Source organism: Myotis lucifugus, unplaced genomic scaffold (assembly GCF_000147115.1).
Source record: "Myotis lucifugus unplaced genomic scaffold, Myoluc2.0 scaffold_539, whole genome shotgun sequence".
Lineage (NCBI taxonomy): Eukaryota > Metazoa > Chordata > Mammalia > Chiroptera > Vespertilionidae > Myotis > Myotis lucifugus.
Window position 1 is genome coordinate 214,695 of NW_005871587.1, and position 16,429 is coordinate 231,123.

Below are 16,429 nucleotides of genomic sequence, written 5' to 3' on the forward strand. Positions count from 1 at the left end.
GCAGTCAAGAGACAAAAATAAAATAGATGAAGTGTTAGGTTGTTATTAGTGCTAAGGAGAAAAATAAAACGGGGAAGGGGAGAGGAAATATGAGGGTTAATGTACTTTTAAATAGAGTATTCTGGGGAAGACTGAGAATGTGACAAAGACCAGAGGGAGGTGAGGAGGGAGCAGTGACAATATTAAGAAGGTAGTGTATCAGACAAAGAACACGGAATGTGCAAAGGCCCTGAGGTAGCAGCTGCCTTAAGGACAGTCAGGAAGCCAGAGTGGCTAGAGTGCAGTGAGGAGGAGAGTTGGAGGAGAGGAGGGCAGGGAGCGGGTGGGGCAGAGGATGCCTGCGCTTTCAGCTCGGGTGGGGAGGGGGGACTTTGGCTTTTCCCCTGAGTGAGGTGGGAGCCCTGCAGGGTTCTGAGCAGAGGAGGTACGGGCCAGCCCTGACTCAGGTGTATACAGGCGCCCTCCTGAGACTGCAGGAGTGCCAGGCAGGGAGTGGGAGGACAGGGTAGAAGACAGATGGGAGAGGCAGTGACTGTCTAGTTCGGGCAAGTGGTGACTGCACGGTGGTGATGGAGAAGTAGTGGAATTTGGCATCTGCTTTGGCAGCGGGGCCGACTGGACTTGCTGGAACATGAGGGCAGGGCTGAGTCAAGGATGACTCCTTGGGACCCCGAGGGCCGTTTCCTGAGTGAGGATGGGATGGTAATGGGGGCAGGTTTGGCAGGAGGAGCATGAATCTTTCCATCTTACCCTCCCTTGTGTGTTTCCAAGGAAAAGGGAAGCACATGGTCCCCAATCCTTTGCTTCTGACGCCAGGAAAGGCAGGGCTTCCTCCAGGATGCCAGGCCGTCTCAGGCCAAGAAATAAGCCCAATGCCTGGCTCCATGGCATTACACTTGCTCTTCCCTCACTCTGAGCTCTGGTGTGGCCACCGTGCCGTTTCCTCAGCCTGAAATGCTCTTTCCTCAACCCTGATGTGGCCTGCCCCCATTTGCTTATGGCCCGAGTCTCCCCGCAAAGCTTTCCTGGACGCCTCCCACCCTGATTCTAGGCCACTCCTGGTTCACTCCCTGTTCCTTGCCCGAGTGGGCTCATTACTGAAACTTCATTCACTTGCTGAAATTCTTTCGATTTATTTGATTGTCTGTGACCTCCATTTCTGTGAACTCCAGAAAGACACGCACCCTGTGCTTCCCAGAACCTGAATCAAAGAAAGGTCATTTTAGCAGGTGATCAACGCATCCTTGTTGAACAAATAAACTTCTCTGATCTCTGAGCATTCTGCACATGCTGTTCCTCTAGCCCAGAATTCCCTTCCCACTGCTTTTACAAAAGGTTCCCAGAGCATTTCACTCACAGGTTGTCGTGCAGGTAGTTTATCTGGGAGGCGACCCCAGGAAACACGTGGGCAGAGGGAATCAGAAAGGAGACCACAAAGATGAGCATTAGTGGATTTCCCTTTTGGGGGAAACGAGTGCATTTCACTTGGGAACTTTGGTCATGGGTAGACCCCACCAGTCTGTGCCTCATTGGGTAAAGGCTGCTCCAGGAATGTCAACTCCGCAATACTTTAAGTCATTGTTAGGGTCGCCGAAGGAGGAACGCACGAGGCTTATCAGGTCATCTAGATACCAGATGGGGTGAGCCCCAAAGTGGTGCCAGCCCCCAAAGACGGGGAGTCAGAGGTTTTTAAAGGACTCTAGGCGGGCTTTTTCTGGGTGGAGAATTCTCTGTGCAAGTCCAGATTCTGGGAAACTCCGGAGGGGAGAGATAAGAGTCTTAGCAAGTGGAATGTCCATTGTGAAGTGGCCTAAAGGGAAGTTCCCAGGGGAGGGGGTATCCATTCAATTATTTGATCAGATCCGGCAGTCAGTATACTGTATATTATATCTCCAGGATTTAGCTTTTAAAAAAAAATTTTATTGTCCTGGTTGGCATGACTCAGTGGTTGAGTGTCAACCTATGAACCAGGAAATCATGGTTTGATCCCTGGTCAGGGCATGTGCCCAGGTTGTGGACTCGATCCCCAGTGTGGGGTGTTCAGGAGGCAGTCGATCAATTATTCTCACTCATCATTGATGTTTCTATATTTCTCTCCCTCTCCTTTCATCTCTGAAATCAATAAAAAATATATTTAAAAATTTTTTAAATTGATCTGAGAGAGGGAGAAACATAAATTTGTTGTTCCACTTATGTATGCATTCATTAGTTGATTCTTGTATGTGCCCTGACCGGAGATAGAACCCACAACCTTGGTGTGCTAGGACGGCGCTCTAACTAACTGAAGTGCCTGGCCAGGGCTGGGACTTATTTATCCTGTAACTGGAAGCTTACACCTCTTGACCTCCTTCATTCATTTCCCTACCCCATCATCCCTACCTCCTCACCCCCACCTCAGACAACCACCAATTTGCGCTCCATCTCTATAAGTCTTCTTTTTAAGAGTCCACATATAAGTGAAATTGTACAGTATTGCCTTTTGTCTGACTTACTTCACTTGAGATAATGCCAAGGCCCATACATGTTGCCATAAATAGCAAGAGTTCCCCCCTTTTCATGGCTGAATAACATTCCATTGTGTATATATGAACCACGTCTTTATTTTTTAAAAAAATATTTTTATTGCCCTAACTGGTTTGGCTCAGTGGATAGAGCATCAGCCTGCGGACTGAAAGGTCCCAGGTTCGACTCCGGTCAAGGGCATGTACCTTGGTTTCGGGCACATCCCAAGTAGGAGGTGTGCAGGAGGCAGCTGATCGATGTTTCTCTCTCATCGATGTTTCTAACTCTCTATCCCTCTCCCTTCCTCTCTGTAAAAAAATCAATAAAATATAAAATTAAAAAATATATTTTTTATTGATTTCAGAGAGGAAGGGAGAGGGAGAGATAGAAACATTAATGATGAGGGACAATTATCAATCTGCTGCCTCCTGCACACCACCCCCACTGGGGACAGAGCCTGAAACCCAATATGTGCCCCAACCATGACCTCCTGGTTCATAGGTCAATTCTCAACCACTGAACCATGCCAGCCAGGCATGAACCACATCTTTAAAAATTGTTTTTAATTTATTTATTGATTTTAGAGAGGGAGGAAGGGAGAGAGAGAGAGGAGAGAGAGAAGAGAAATACATTGATCAGTTGCCTCCCACATGTGCCCCAACCTGGGATTGAACTCACAACTCGTGGACACTTAGCCTGTTCCCATGTCTTGGTGACTGTAAATAATGAACATGGTGTTGCACATGTCTTTTCTAGGTAGTGATATTGTTTCCTTCAGATAAATACCAAAAAGTGGAATTGCTGGATCATATATAGTTCTCTCTCTCCTCTCTCTCTCTCTCTCTCTCTCTCTCTCTCTCTCTCTCTCTCTCTCAGGATCAGCCCTAGCCAGTTTTGCTCTTTCGCTCAGTGGATAGAGCGTTGGCCTGCCATCTGAAAGGTCCCAGGTTTAATTCTGGTCAAGGGCACATGCCCGGGTTGTGGGCTCGATCCCCAGTGTGGGACGTGCAGGAGGCAGCTGGTCAATGATTCTTTCTCATCACTGATGTTCCTATCTCTCTCTCTCTCTCTCTTCCTCTCTGAAATCAATAAAAAAAATTTTAAAAATAATCAAATCAAATCAATGGGATCAAACAATATGTGGCCTTTGTGTCTGACCTCTTTCACTCAGCATGATACTCAGAACATTTTCCATAAAGATTCATCCATGTCTTAGTATGCATCAGTATCTCCTTCCCTTTTTGGCTGAATAATGTTCCGGTGTAAGGCTATATATCATTCTGCTTATCCACTCATCTGTAGATGGACGTTCAGGCTCTTCCCACCTGTGGCTATTGTGAATAATGCTGCCGTGAACATTGGCATACAAGCATTTGTTAGAGTCTCTGTATCCTCCGCTGGGTATGCCTCATTCCTGTTTATCAGTGAATAATATTCCTTTGCATGGACATATCACATTTTGTTCATCCACTCATTAATCGGTAGAAATTTTTTTAAAAATATATTTTATTGATTTTTCACAGAGAGGAAGGGAGAGAGATAGAGAGTCAGAAACATCGATGAGAGAGAAACATCGATCAGCCGCCTCCTGCACATCACCTACTGGAGATGTGCCCGCAACACAGGTACATGCCCTTGACCGGAATCGAACCTGGGACCTTTCGGTCCGCAGGCCGACGCTCTATCCACTGAGCCAAACCGGTTTCGGCTAATCGGTAGAAATTTGGGTTGTTTCCATGTTTAGGTCATTATGAATCATGCTGCTATGAGTATTCATGTATAAGTCTTTGCATGAACATGTTGTAGGTTCTTTTGGGTATATTCCTGGAAGTGGAATTTGGGGTCATATGGTGATTCCGTGTTTAACTTTTTGAGGGACTGCCAGAATTTGCCACAGTGGCTGCACCATTTTACATCTCCACCAGCAATGGACAATGGTTCAAGGGTTCCCATTTCCCCACATCCTTGTCAACACTTATTTTTTAAATATATTTTATTGATTTTTTACAGAGAGGAAGGGAAAGGGATAGAGAGTTAGAAACATTGATGAGAGAGAAACATTGATCAGCTGCCTCCTGCACACCCCCTACTGGGGATGTGCCCACAACCAAGGTACATGCCCATGACCGGAATCGAACCCTTGAGTCCGCAGGCTGACGCTCTGTCCACTGAGCCAGACCGGTTAGGGCGTCAACGCTTATTTTTTATTTTATTATTATTGCCATCCTAATGGGTGGGAAGTAGTATCTCATTGTGGTTCCCCAGTCCTTCTGACTTTCCGGTGTACAAGCCCAGCACAGGAAGCTGGGAGTGTGCCTGGGACAGCTGGTGCCAAGGGGATGTGGTTGTGCACAGCTGAGAGGACCGGTCACAAGCTGTGACCTTCCAAAAGCCACTTCCCCTGGTTGCTCCTAATGGCTTCAGCTGTAGAACTAGGATAACGCATATCTCAAAGGGTGGATGTGAGAGCAGAGAGTACAGTGGGGCCTTGACTTACGAGTGTCCCGACTAACGAGTTTTTTCAGATACCAGCTGTCTCTCCGCCAATTTTTTGCATTGAGTTGATAGAGTAATTTGAGTTAACGAGCTCCTTAACGAGCTCCTTAACGAGCTCGGTCTCGGAAGGAATTAAACTCGTAAGTCAAGGCCCCACTGTATTCACCGCTTGCCTGGTTCCCACAGGTCTTGTTCGTACTGCAGTACAGCTCCCCTGGTGGTCCTAGGGTGTAGAGCGAAAATTCATGCTTTTCCCTCCACCGCTTATTCTGTCGCGGAATCTTGCCCTACCCTGTCTGAGAATTCCCGCTGGGACGCAGGCCCAGCTCAGCATTACATTTAAGTCTCTAAACTTGACTTGGTGTCTGATGGGAGCCCAGGGTCAGGCCTCTTCAGGATGGAGGCCTCAATGGGGAAGAAGGGCTTCCCTTTGCCACTGACTTTCTTCCTGTCCACATTTCCCCCTCTCACCAGCCTTTGGACGCCTTCTGCCCAGACGCAGGGAGGGGACAGGGCAGTTCCTCCTTGGCTAATGGCTTTGCTCTGTTTGGATGACCCAGCAGTGTGTTCAAGTGGCACCCCCTGGTGGAAATGGTGGATATGTGATCTGAGGAGCTCTGAGGCTTTCTCTTTCCTGGGGACCCCTTCGCTGGGTTGGGGAATCTGATCCTGCTGTCTCCTCCCTCCCAGAGGGCTTCCAGGTCAACTGAGCACCCATAGCAGACCCTCTGGCTCCACCATCAGAGCTGCCTCTTGCCTTCCAAGTTCCCCAGGAGCCAGGTCCCGGCTTTCCTGGCCTGAGTCAGCCTACGTCCTGGGCAGCCTTTACAAAGGACACTTTTCAAAAGCTGTGAAGTCTGAAATCCCCTCCCGCTCTGGGCTCTGGGTTAGCCCCTGTCCCAAGAGGTGGGATGGGGACTTGCAGGTAGCAACAGCCCCCCCCCCCGCCCCGAAGAAATGGCTTCACCCATCTCTCTTTAAAAAAAAAAATGGCTTTTTATTATAGAGATTTTCAAACATAGGCAACAGCAAAAAGGACATATGATGAAGCCCTATGTGCCAACTTCCAGTTCTCACAGCCAGTCTTCTTGTTCCATCTCTCCCCTTACATACTGTCACAGGTTTAACTGTTTCTCCTCCCTGCAAAATAATAATAATAATAATAATAATAATAATAATAATAATTAAAAAGAAAAAGAGAAACTCCTTTTACTTCTAGTACCAGTGAATGAGACTTTATTTTGGGGATACGGTCTTTGAAGATGATGAACTCAAGATGAGGTCATTAGGGTGGACCCTAACCCAACATGACTGGTGTCCTTATAAAAAGGGTAAATTTGGACCCAGACACACACACGCATACACACGGGGATTCCATTTGAAGACGAAGGGAGAAACTGGGGGGATGTGTCTACAAGCCAAGGGACACCAAGGATTGCCGGCAAACCACCAGAAGCCAGGGGAGGGATGGGACAGATTCTTCAACACAGACTCAGGAGCCAACCTGCTGACACCTTGATCTTGACTTCTGGCCTCCAGAGTTGTGAGCTGATACATCTGTTGTTGAAGTCCCTGCCCCACCCCGCCCCCCCGCCAAATCTGAGGTACTTTGTTATGGCAGTTTGAGCACACACACCCCCCAATTATTTAAAAGCATATTCTAGGCATTGGACCTTTTTTCTGATGCCCCCCCCTTTTTCCACTAACTCATTCTTTTTTAAAAAATTTAAATTCTTTGTTGTTTACAGTATCACATATGTCTTCTTTTTCCTCCATTGACCTCTTCCCAGCGGCTCCCACCCCCCTTTTTTCCATTTTTTAAAAATTTGTTTTTATTAATTTCAGAGAGCAAGGAAGTGGGAAACATCAATGATGAGAACCATTGATTGGCTGCCTCCTACACACCCCCCACTGGGGATCCAGCCCACAATCTGTGCATGCGCCCTGACTGAGAACTGAACCATGACCTCCTCATAGGTCAACGCTCAACCACAAAGCCACACTGGCTGAGGAACTCCAGTAGAGGGAAACATGTTCTGACCCATTTTTTGAAAACCCATTGGGCAGAGGTTGATCATTCGGTTTGGGCAGAGGTTGATCATTCGGTTTCCCAATGACTGTGCTGTAGACAATTGAGCCGTGTTACTTCCAGTTATGAGCAACAGCTGGGTCTTATTTTAGGCCTTGATGCCTCACAGGGTCGGTCAGAGGCGCAGGGAAAAGCGGGTAACAGCCTGTCTCAAGCCCACACAGCACTTCCTGCTCAGCCTCAGCACCCCTTACTGCTGGCTCCAAATGATTGTTTTTTTACTTAGTCAAATCCGGTGCTTTAAGGGTCAAACTTTATGTCCACTGAGAATTTTCAAAGAATGTGTTTCAAGTTCTGAAGTCACTCCCAAGAGAAGCATTTCAGAGATGTTTTTGGTGAGGGACAGCCCAGCTGGTGGGTGGTCACTGTGGCTGCCAGGCCTGGCTGGGCCTGCACACAGATGACAGATAGTTCTGGGTGACTTCAAAAAAATCAGCCACATTATTTAGTCTGTATTATGATGGTTATCTTTAAAAATACATTTTTATTGATTCCAGAGAGGAAGGGAGAGGGAGAGAGAGATAAAAACAGCAATGTTGAGAATCATTCATCGACTGCCTTTTGCACATCGCACTGGGGATCAAGCCCATAACCCAAGCATGTGCCCTGACCTGGAATCAAACCGTGACCTCCTGGTTCATAGGTCAACATTCAACCACTGAGCCATGCCTGCTGGGCTGTATTATGATTATTTTAAAAATTAACTTGGGGCTCTGGCCGGTTTGGCTCAGTGGATAGAGCGTCGGCCTGCGGACTCAAGGGTCCCAGGTTCGATTCCGGTCAAGGGCGTGTACCTTGGTTGCGGGCACATCCCCAGTGGGGAGTGTGCGGGAGGCAGCTGATCGATGTTTCTCTCTCATCGATGTTTCTAACTCTCTATCCCTCTCCCTTCCTCTCTGTAAAAAAATCAATAAAATATATATATATTTAAAAAAAAAATTAACTTGGGGGCAAACGACATCAGCAGACTCAAGAATTGGGATACTGGTTTGATGTTTTAAAAAATGTATTTATTCTCTAATTTATTCACCAGTGATTCTGATTCTGCGCTCAGGGGAAACCACTGTAATGGAAGCTCAGGTGTGCATACGGCACCTACTGGTGGACTCAAGCCCGCGCATCGGACTGAGGGACCATAACAAATGGGACCCAGATCCTGTTAGGAAAGCAGGTGCACAGCACTATGAACAACCACATCCCCGGGCACTAGCTGTCCCAGGCACGCTCCCAGCTTCCTGTGCACATGCTCTCCTAACAGGGTCTGGGTGCCCGAGAGCCAGGAGGTGCCAGCAGGCTCCCAGGAAAGGGCAGTGCTCTGATCCTCCGAGTCCCTGGAGGCTGGCTCACTCTAGGGAAGCTAACGCTGAGACATTCCTATGAACAGCACTGAGGTCGCCCCTTGAGGAGAGAGGTACTGACGGTGCCCAGCACCGAGGAAAGAGCCCGACTTGCCAGATGGAATTATTCTCAACTTGGCAATGAGCTGTTCTGTTTCTCCTCCGTAATTAAAAAATAAAGCTTATCTTTAAAACAGAAAAGAGAGAATTGGATGGGAGCTTGATTGGGCTCTCTGCTGAGCTGCCCCTTCCTGGTCATGACCGTGACTTCTGCCTGGCCTGCCCCGCCACTCTTCACGGCCTCAGCTTCCTCCTGGGACGAGGGAGCCTGGATAGTGTTGCCCTCGCAGGGTGGGCGCAAGGCCCCCAAACCGGCCAGGTTCTCGGCGTGGCTCAGAGCAGACACCTGGCATGGAGAGCGCTGCCGGAAGGAAGGCAGCGGATGGGCCTGGGCACAGGGTCGGGGCTCAGGGGAAGTCGCAGTAGGGCAGGCGGAAGGGGTAGAGGGGCGTGTAGCGTGAGTCCTGCCAGAGCAACTTCTCCTCCAGAAAGGCCACCGTCTGCAGGGTCAGGACCAGCGTTTGGTGCTTCAGCATGCTGTGCACGTTCAAGCCTGGGGAGGCAGGGAGTGTGGTCAGGGCAGGAGTGTAGTCAGACGGGGTTGTACCCATCTGGAGCCCCTTTCCCTCCTCCCGGGAGCACTTCCCCTTATAGAGAGACCATGGTCTGACATGGGGTCAAGAGCCCTGCGGCCTGGATTCAAACCCTGGCTCAGCAGCTCACCATGGGGAACCCTGGGCAAGGGACTGTCAACCCCTCAGCTTCTGACTCACAGCCTCCCATGTGCCTGGCTCTGCCCTCTGCTTGGCCATGATTCCCATGGATGGGTACTGACCACAGACAGAGAAGATGAAGGAAAACAATGTACCAAGGGTACCCAGTGGGGCTACAGTTAATAGGGGAGGAGAGAGAAAGGAGGGATGGGACAAGGCAGGTCACGCAGGATCTGGTGGGTCTTGGGGAGGCCTTGGGCTCCCCCCCTCTCCCCCGAGAGTGCAGTGGGAGCCACAGAGAGCTGGAGGCAACAGAGCGATGCACGGAGACTCAGGTGCTCACAGGTGTCGTCTGGCAGCTGGGGTGGGGGGACAGACTGTGGGGATGAGGGCAGAGGGGGCTGTGCTGATCAAGGCAGGGGGCTGGCCCAGGGTGACAAGAAGTGATCAGATTCTGGATGTGTTTAAAGACAGAGCCAACTGTGTGAGCTGACTCACTGGAGTGGAGGGTGACGGCGTGGTGGGGGCCTCAGCCACTGGAAGGAAGGAGATGCCTGAGACCCCATGTGCAGCTACCCAGGAGGCAGCAGGAATGCAATCGGGAGACTGGAAATCAGTCGACAGGGTGAAAGCTGTGACGTGCTCAGGACACACCTGATCCAGCCTCTCTGAGTGAGGAGCCAGGCGGGGACAGCCAGCGGGCCCTCGCACTCACTCCACGCCCAGCACTGTGAGCGCAGCTGGACGATGTGGTATCAGAGCATTTAAGAAAGACATCATCCTCCCGGTGCTCCGTTTGGGCCAGTTGAGGATTGGGGAGGGTAGTTCCTGTCCAAGGCCACTCAGTGATTGAGAGGCAGATACAGGACTTGAACCGACCCAGGCACTCCCTGGAGATCCGGGAGTGGACCAGTGCCCTTCACTCACCCACAGCTGGGATCAGGTTGAAGGTCTTAAGCCCCGCTGTGGCTGTCACAATGTTCTGAGGCATGTCCTCGTGCTCTCTGAAAGAGAGGCCAGGAGGTGAGCCCTGCGGAGGATGGAGCTCAGCCCCCACCCCTCTGCCCTGAATGCTCACAAGTCCACCAGGAGCACGGAGTCCCCCCAGCGGCGGTAGCAGGCCAGCTCTGTCAGGTACTGAGGGTCTGCAGTTGGCATCTCCAGGGAGTCCACGATGTGCAGGTTGTCCTGGTGGGAGAAAGGACAGAGGTCTGCGCTACCATCTCTCCCAGGCCCTCGCGGCCCACACACCCAAATACCCCAGGGGCTCCCAATGGGACCGGGGCTGTACCTGAGCCAGCTTGATGGTCAGCGCCACTTTGAGGCCTTGCACCCGCATTTTCATGGGCAGCATGTAGTAGTAGCTTGTGGGGCCCCGGGGGCCATGGGCAACACCTCCTGTGGGGACAGAGGTGTGTAAGCAGGTGAGGGCCCCACCTAGAACTGGAGGTAAAAAATTAGCCCCAGCCGAAACCGGTTTGGCTCAGTGGATAGAGCGTCAGCCTGCGGACTGAAGGGTCCCAGGTTCGATTCCGGTCAAGGGCATGTACCTGGGTTGCGGGCACATCCCCAGTAGGGGGTGTGCAGGAGGCAGCTGATCCGATGTTTCTCTCTCATCGATGTTTCTAACTCTCTATCTCTCTCCCTTCCTCTCTGTAAAAAATCAATAAAATATATTTAAAAAAAAAATTAGCCCCAGTGGTAGGTGTGAGGGAGGGGGTGGGTAGGCTGCCACCGTCAGGCTCAACTCCAGCAAAAAGGGCAGGGCCTCAGGTAAGGATGGAGAAGGGAGGCCTGATTGGGCATCACCTGAGACTAGTAACTTCACTTCTCTGGGCCTCTGTTTCTTCAGCCATCAAACCCTGAGTGAGGGCTGTCTACCTGTATGTCCACCCTCCCACCGGGCTCTGGGAATACAGCACAGAACAACATGGAAGGATCCCTGCCCTCACGCCATTCATATTCATACAGAGGCTTGATTACAGAGGGAATCAGGGCTGGGCATGGCAGCCCAGGAGTCTGGGAGTGGGCGTGGGTGGGCAGGGAACCCAAAGGAGGTCAGGGAGGGCTTCCTGGAGGAGTATGGCCCCAACACACCAGAAGGATGAACAGAGTTGACCAGGCAAAGGGGAGATGACTAAGTCAGAGCTATCTGGGCAGAAAGGGTGTGAAGGGGACATGGGGAGGGTCCAGCAGCCACCAGTGCCTGGAATGACAAGGTAAGGAGCTCACGCAAAGGCCGCAGAAGCTGGGAGGTTTAGGAAGATCCTCTGAGTGTTGTGTGACGTGTGGGCCAGGAGAGGTGAGATGTGAGGTAGGGCCAAAAGGGGCTGTGGCCATAGTCTGATGAGAGAGGCCAAGGCCGGAGTTGGCTAAGGTGGGGGAGTCAGGGAGAATCAGGGGATGGGGAAAAGTGAGCGACCCTCAGATCTCTGCCTGCATGTGGGCAGTGAGGTGTGTGGGTCTGAGTTTTGCTGTCCCTACCCCAGGTGGGCTGATGAGGTAGAGGGAATGGGACCAACAAGACATCACGCCAGATGTGTATAAAGAAACATCCAGACCCCGAGTTAGTCCAGGGCCTCCTCCCCGCCCTGCCCACTTGCCTCCTCGCCAGATTGGGGAGCGGATACTGCCATGCCTTGCACGTCCACTGCCTTTCTGTGGCCAGGGCTTCCGGCCACCACCCCGCACCTCGGCTCTAGTCTTGGTCTTGGCATAGCTCTGTGGACACAAAGTGAGGAGGGGTTAGGTTCCTGAGGCAGATGTCATTGCAGCCAAAAGGTACCACACCCAGGACTATAGCTGTGACCTGGATGGACTGGGCTTGCCACTGGGGAGCCAGAGAGGAGACACAGAGAATGGGGCTCTATCAGGACAAGTACAGATCACGTTCAGAGGGAGGAAGGACAAAGAAATCAAGAGTTCCCTCCTGCACTCCAGAATGTCAGTCTCAGAAAGGCAGGGACTCTGCCGCCTGCATCAGTAGGTGCTCAGTATTTTTTGGAATAATTCCAATGGGGCTGCAACTGAAAGGAAGGTGGAGCTTGGGGACAGACACGGAGAGAGAATCAGAGGGAGGTGCAGGGTGGGGGACCATGAGGAACTTCCAATGCCGGGCTAACCACTATTCCTAGAGCAACAAGGAGCCAGGGAGGGTGTGGCAGGGGGAGAGCTCGCTGGACTTCTGAGGTGGGCAGACGGAAGGCGGAGAGATCCTGACTGATAACGGCTTCTTCAATCTCGGCATAAAACCCGGGTCTTCACCATGACTCCTGCTGGCCTCTGAGCTCCATTGGGCTGTTTGTGGCCCCTGCCACAGGGCATTTGTATATGCTGTCCCCGCTACCTCCACCCCAGCCCCACTATCCCCTTCACCCAGTTCTTTTAAAAAAATGTATTTTTTATTGATTTCAGAAAAGGGAGAGGGATAAAAACATCAATGATGAGAGAGCATCACTGATCAGCTGCCTCCTGCACACCCCACACTGGGGATTGAGCCCATGACCCGGACATGTGCCCTGACCCGGAATCTAACTGTGACCTCCTGGTTCCTAGGTTGACGCTCAACCCCTGGGCCACGTCGGCTGGGCTCACCTAGTGACTCTTACTGCAAACCTGAGGTTAAATATCCCTTCTGTAGGATAACTTCCCTAATCAGACATTTACAGGTATCACTACATGATTCCTGTTCACCTCTCCACCTAAACCGTGAGCTGCATGAGGGCAGGGATCTCTCCTGTCCCGTCCTCCAGCACCATGCCCGTGCACAGCGGGTGTTCAGAAAATGCCTGGCAAACAGCCCATCAGTGAATGGTCAGGAGAGAGAAGATGGGCCCAAGCCCAGTAGTCCAGAGACAACAGAGGGGCTCCCACACCTCACCCCACTCAGGACACTCACAATTCTCTTGAAGTTCTTCTGCCACATGGCGACCTGGTGCAGGATATCCAGCCTGTGGAGGAAGGACACGAGATGTCTCCCTCAACTTAACACCTCCCCACAGTCCCCACCCCACTAGATGAAAACCCAGGCTCCCCTCTTCCCCCGCCAGGGCTCTGTGTGATCTGCCTCAGCCTTTCTTTGACCCCAGGTCTTGCCGCCTTCACACTGCCCTCCATTCCATTCTGTGAAATGGAGTCTGGCCTCCAGGCCTTTGCACTTGCTGTTCCCTCTGCCTGAAATGCTCTTCCCCTGACTGGCTCCTTCTCAGCCTACAGGTCTCAGCCCAAACATTATCACCCAGAGAAGCTCCCTTGCAAAAGAGAGAGCTACACCGTCCTCCTTTCCTACCATCACAGCTTACTTAATGCCACCTTCTCTGTGAACTGGTTTGACTCTTTAGCCCTGCGCTGTCCCATTCAGTAGCCACTGGCCACACGTGCGGCTACTGAACACCTAAACTGTGGGCAGTGCCACATGTTAAAATGACAATATTTTAGCTACATCAGGTTAAATAAATTATATTATTGAAGGCAATCTCACTTGTTTCTTCCTGTTGTAAAAAATGTGGCTACCAGCAGAATTTAAATTACACATTATGTGGCTCACATTGTGTGGCTACACTGGACACAGCTGCCAGGGTAACAGTATGCCAGGGGTTGGAACACTATGGCTAATAGGCCAAATCTGGCCTGCTGCCCCTTTTTGTAAATATGTTTTACTGGAACACAGCCATGGTCATTTGCTTACGTATCATCTTTGGCTGCTTTTTGCACTACATTGGTAGAGATCAATAGTTGCCATGGAGATGTTAGTCTGCAAAAGCTAAAGTACTTACTATTTGACCCTTCCTCTAGATCAGTGGTTCTCAACCTTGGCTGCACGTTAGAATCACCTGGGAATCTTTTTAAAATCCTGATTTCTGGGCCTCATCCTCCAGAAATTCTGTTTCTTTGTTATGGGGTGGGGCCACAACATTAGTAACAAAGAAACAGAATTTCCGGAGGATGAGGGCCAGAAATCAGGATTTTAAAAAGATTCCCAGGTGATTCTAATGTGCAGTCAAGGTTGAGAAACACTGCTCTAGATTGTAAGCAACATCAGTGTTCATTCACTACACCTAGAATGGAATCTGGCATATAATAGGTGCTTCATAAATATTTACAGAACAAAATATGTTGTTTTAAAATGTCTTTGTCACCTTCTACTAGATTAGGACTCTGTCCAGAGGCAAACCATACCAATAACAGTAGGAGTAATGAGTTAATAGCACCTATTATGGTACCAGACACCATGCACACGGGATGCATCATACACCTGGGCAAGCAGTAACCCAGCCCTGGGAGCTGGCCCACATTAGGTTGAGATCCTGGCTTTAAAGCTTACAAGCTGTGTGACCAAATTTCTTAATCTGTCTGTGCTCAGTTTCCTTATGTATAAAACAAGGCTAATAGAACCCCTTCCTAGTGTTGCTATGAGATCTAGTTAACGAAAATGCAAATAGGCTGTGCCGGGCACACAGATAGGATTTAGACACTGTTAGGAACCGATTTTTGCAAAAACCAGTAACAGCAACGATAATCAACATGTCTATTGAACTTATGTGCCAGAATTATCTCATTTAATCATCACGGCAACCTCCTGATGTTTGATAGAATGGGGGAAGGCAGGATTTGAAAGAGGTTCTGCATCCCTAACCCCTGCAAGCTCCAGAGTTCTGCCTCCTGAACCGGCCTAGAGGAAGTTACCTCTCAGCTCTCAACCTCACCACGCTGCAGCAGGAAAAATCATCCCCCCCCCTTTTTTTTCAATTAGCAATCATCGCGCCCCGGATAAACCTCATTGCCACTGCGCAAAGCTATCATCCCCTTTTGACAGGTGGAGAAACTAAAGAGGCTGAAGCCCAGGTCAACCTGATTCCTAAACCCGCGCTCACTGTCCCTTTGCCACGCAATTCACCATTTCAGCTCTCAGTTCACCTGGGCGCCGTGGAGAAAACGTCGGGGTGCAGATCGGCCAGACCTACGCGCTCCTGCTCGAAGCCCCGCAGGGACTCGACCCAGGCCTGCACCGGCCGGCGGTGTGAGGGTACCGGGAGCTCGCATTTTCGCAGAACCGGTGCCTGGGGACCTGCAGCAATTGGTAAGTCAGGGGTCTGGGGAAAGGGTTCGTGCTCCCAAGAGGGGCGACCGCGCAACCTCACCCGCGCTCGCCACCGGCTCCGGCTTCTCCGGCGGCTGCACTGCCTCTTCCGCCAGCACGTTCAGCCGCTGTAAACGGTGGGCGAGAATGAGAGACGACCCCTGCACCCTCCAACCCTGGTCCTTCGACCCCGCTCCCAGTCCCGGCCTCACCTGGCAGCGGGTGGGCGGAAGCCAGGCCCGCGCCCCGGCCCGAACTAGCCGCAGCATCGCGAAGCAGCCCCGCACGCCCCGAGGTCAAGGCTCTCTCTCCGCGCGCGCGGCGCCCAGTGATGACGTCACGTAGCGCCGCCGCCGGCTCCGCCCACGTTCGGGGCCGAAAAGCAGAGCGTGTACTGCAGAGTGAAGACGTCGAGACCCACCGCCATCCCAGGACCCCCATTTTCATTCCTGGCCTAAAGGGCCCTCTGCGACACCTGGGAACGCAACCCCACAGCATGGAGCCCCCCAGGCCTCCCCTTCCCCTTCGTAGAGCCTGTGCTCGTTCAGCCAATGAGCGTTAAGTCTGCAGTGGCCCGCCCATGGCTGGGAGGTCCTGGGCGGACACCTAAGGGAATTGACCAATAACCGTTAAGCTTTGGTGTAAGTCACGCCTCCAGGCCCCGCCCACTTTAGCCGCTTAGGCTCCGCGGGTTTTGCTCTATTCAATGAGAGGTTTTGCTTGTTTGTTCACTTGCGGGGTCTTACTTTCTACAGGAAGCCCTCAGGACTGAGCCTGCAGGGCAGTGCCTATCCGCTTAGATTCCTCGGGGACGGGCTGTGCCCGTCCCCCCGCCGCCCCCCCTATCCCCCCAGTTTAGGTCTGTGTCTCCCGCACGCCCTAGGCCAGGTTCCTGTCCCGTCAGAGCACTGCCAGGCTCTCCAAGGAGACAGCAAAGTGGAGAATCCAGAGATCCCGGATCGCCTTTCTTGTCGCCCACCCTCTCAACAGAAATCCAAATGCTCATTTATAAATCCTCTGCCTCGTTCCCCGCACGACCTCCAGGGGCGCTACGAGCCCATAGCAGCCTTCCCTTCCCGGTCAGGCCTGATCACCAGGGAGTCGGTGTGGTCTGCACCGACCTCAGTCAGTCTTCCTATCTGGAAAATGGGGC

General features: G+C 51.4%; 1 protein-coding gene across 4 annotated transcripts; it reads right to left on the reverse strand.

Annotated features, from left to right (window-relative positions):
• Positions 1-5,970: 5,970 nt before the first annotated feature.
• Positions 5,971-15,612, reverse strand: MRPL4 (mitochondrial ribosomal protein L4). Of its 4 annotated transcripts, none has more exons than XR_002826565.1 (10): positions 15,489-15,610; positions 15,338-15,404; positions 15,114-15,264; positions 13,096-13,147; positions 11,801-11,918; positions 10,489-10,595; positions 10,276-10,385; positions 10,125-10,201; positions 8,831-9,037; positions 5,971-6,138 (listed from the first exon to the last, which is right to left on the reverse strand). XR_002826565.1 is itself a non-coding variant. In XM_023745354.1 (10 exons), the coding sequence occupies exons 1-9, from the start codon at positions 15,543-15,545 to the stop codon at positions 9,727-9,729; spliced, it is 816 nt and encodes a 271-aa protein (XP_023601122.1). In that variant the 5' UTR covers positions 15,546-15,612; the 3' UTR covers positions 8,906-9,037; positions 9,696-9,726. The 4 variants fall into 4 exon arrangements, 3 of the variants coding, with proteins under 3 accessions (XP_023601123.1, XP_014301934.1, XP_023601122.1); XM_023745354.1 differs by lacking the exon at positions 5,971-6,138 and adding an exon at positions 9,696-9,803 and having other exon boundaries at positions 8,906-9,037; positions 15,489-15,612; XM_023745355.1 differs by lacking the exon at positions 8,831-9,037 and having other exon boundaries at positions 15,489-15,612.
• Between the last annotated feature and the right edge of the window lie 817 nt (positions 15,613-16,429).

What these genes read in the sequence shown, in the direction of transcription:
- MRPL4 (XM_014446448.2), bottom strand. Translation starts at nt 15,545, where the DNA reads ATGCTGCGGCTAGTTCGGGCCGGGGCGCGGGCCTGGCTTCCGCCCACC. An exon ending in CTCCCCAATCTGGCGAGGAG is followed by an intron (nt 10,596 to 11,800) that starts GCAAGTGGGCAG and finishes CTGTCCCCACAG; the next exon opens with GAGGTGTTGCCCATGGCCCC. An exon ending in TCCGTGCTCCTGGTGGACTT is followed by an intron (nt 10,202 to 10,275) that starts GTGAGCATTCAG and finishes CCTCTCTTTCAG; the next exon opens with AGAGCACGAGGACATGCCTC.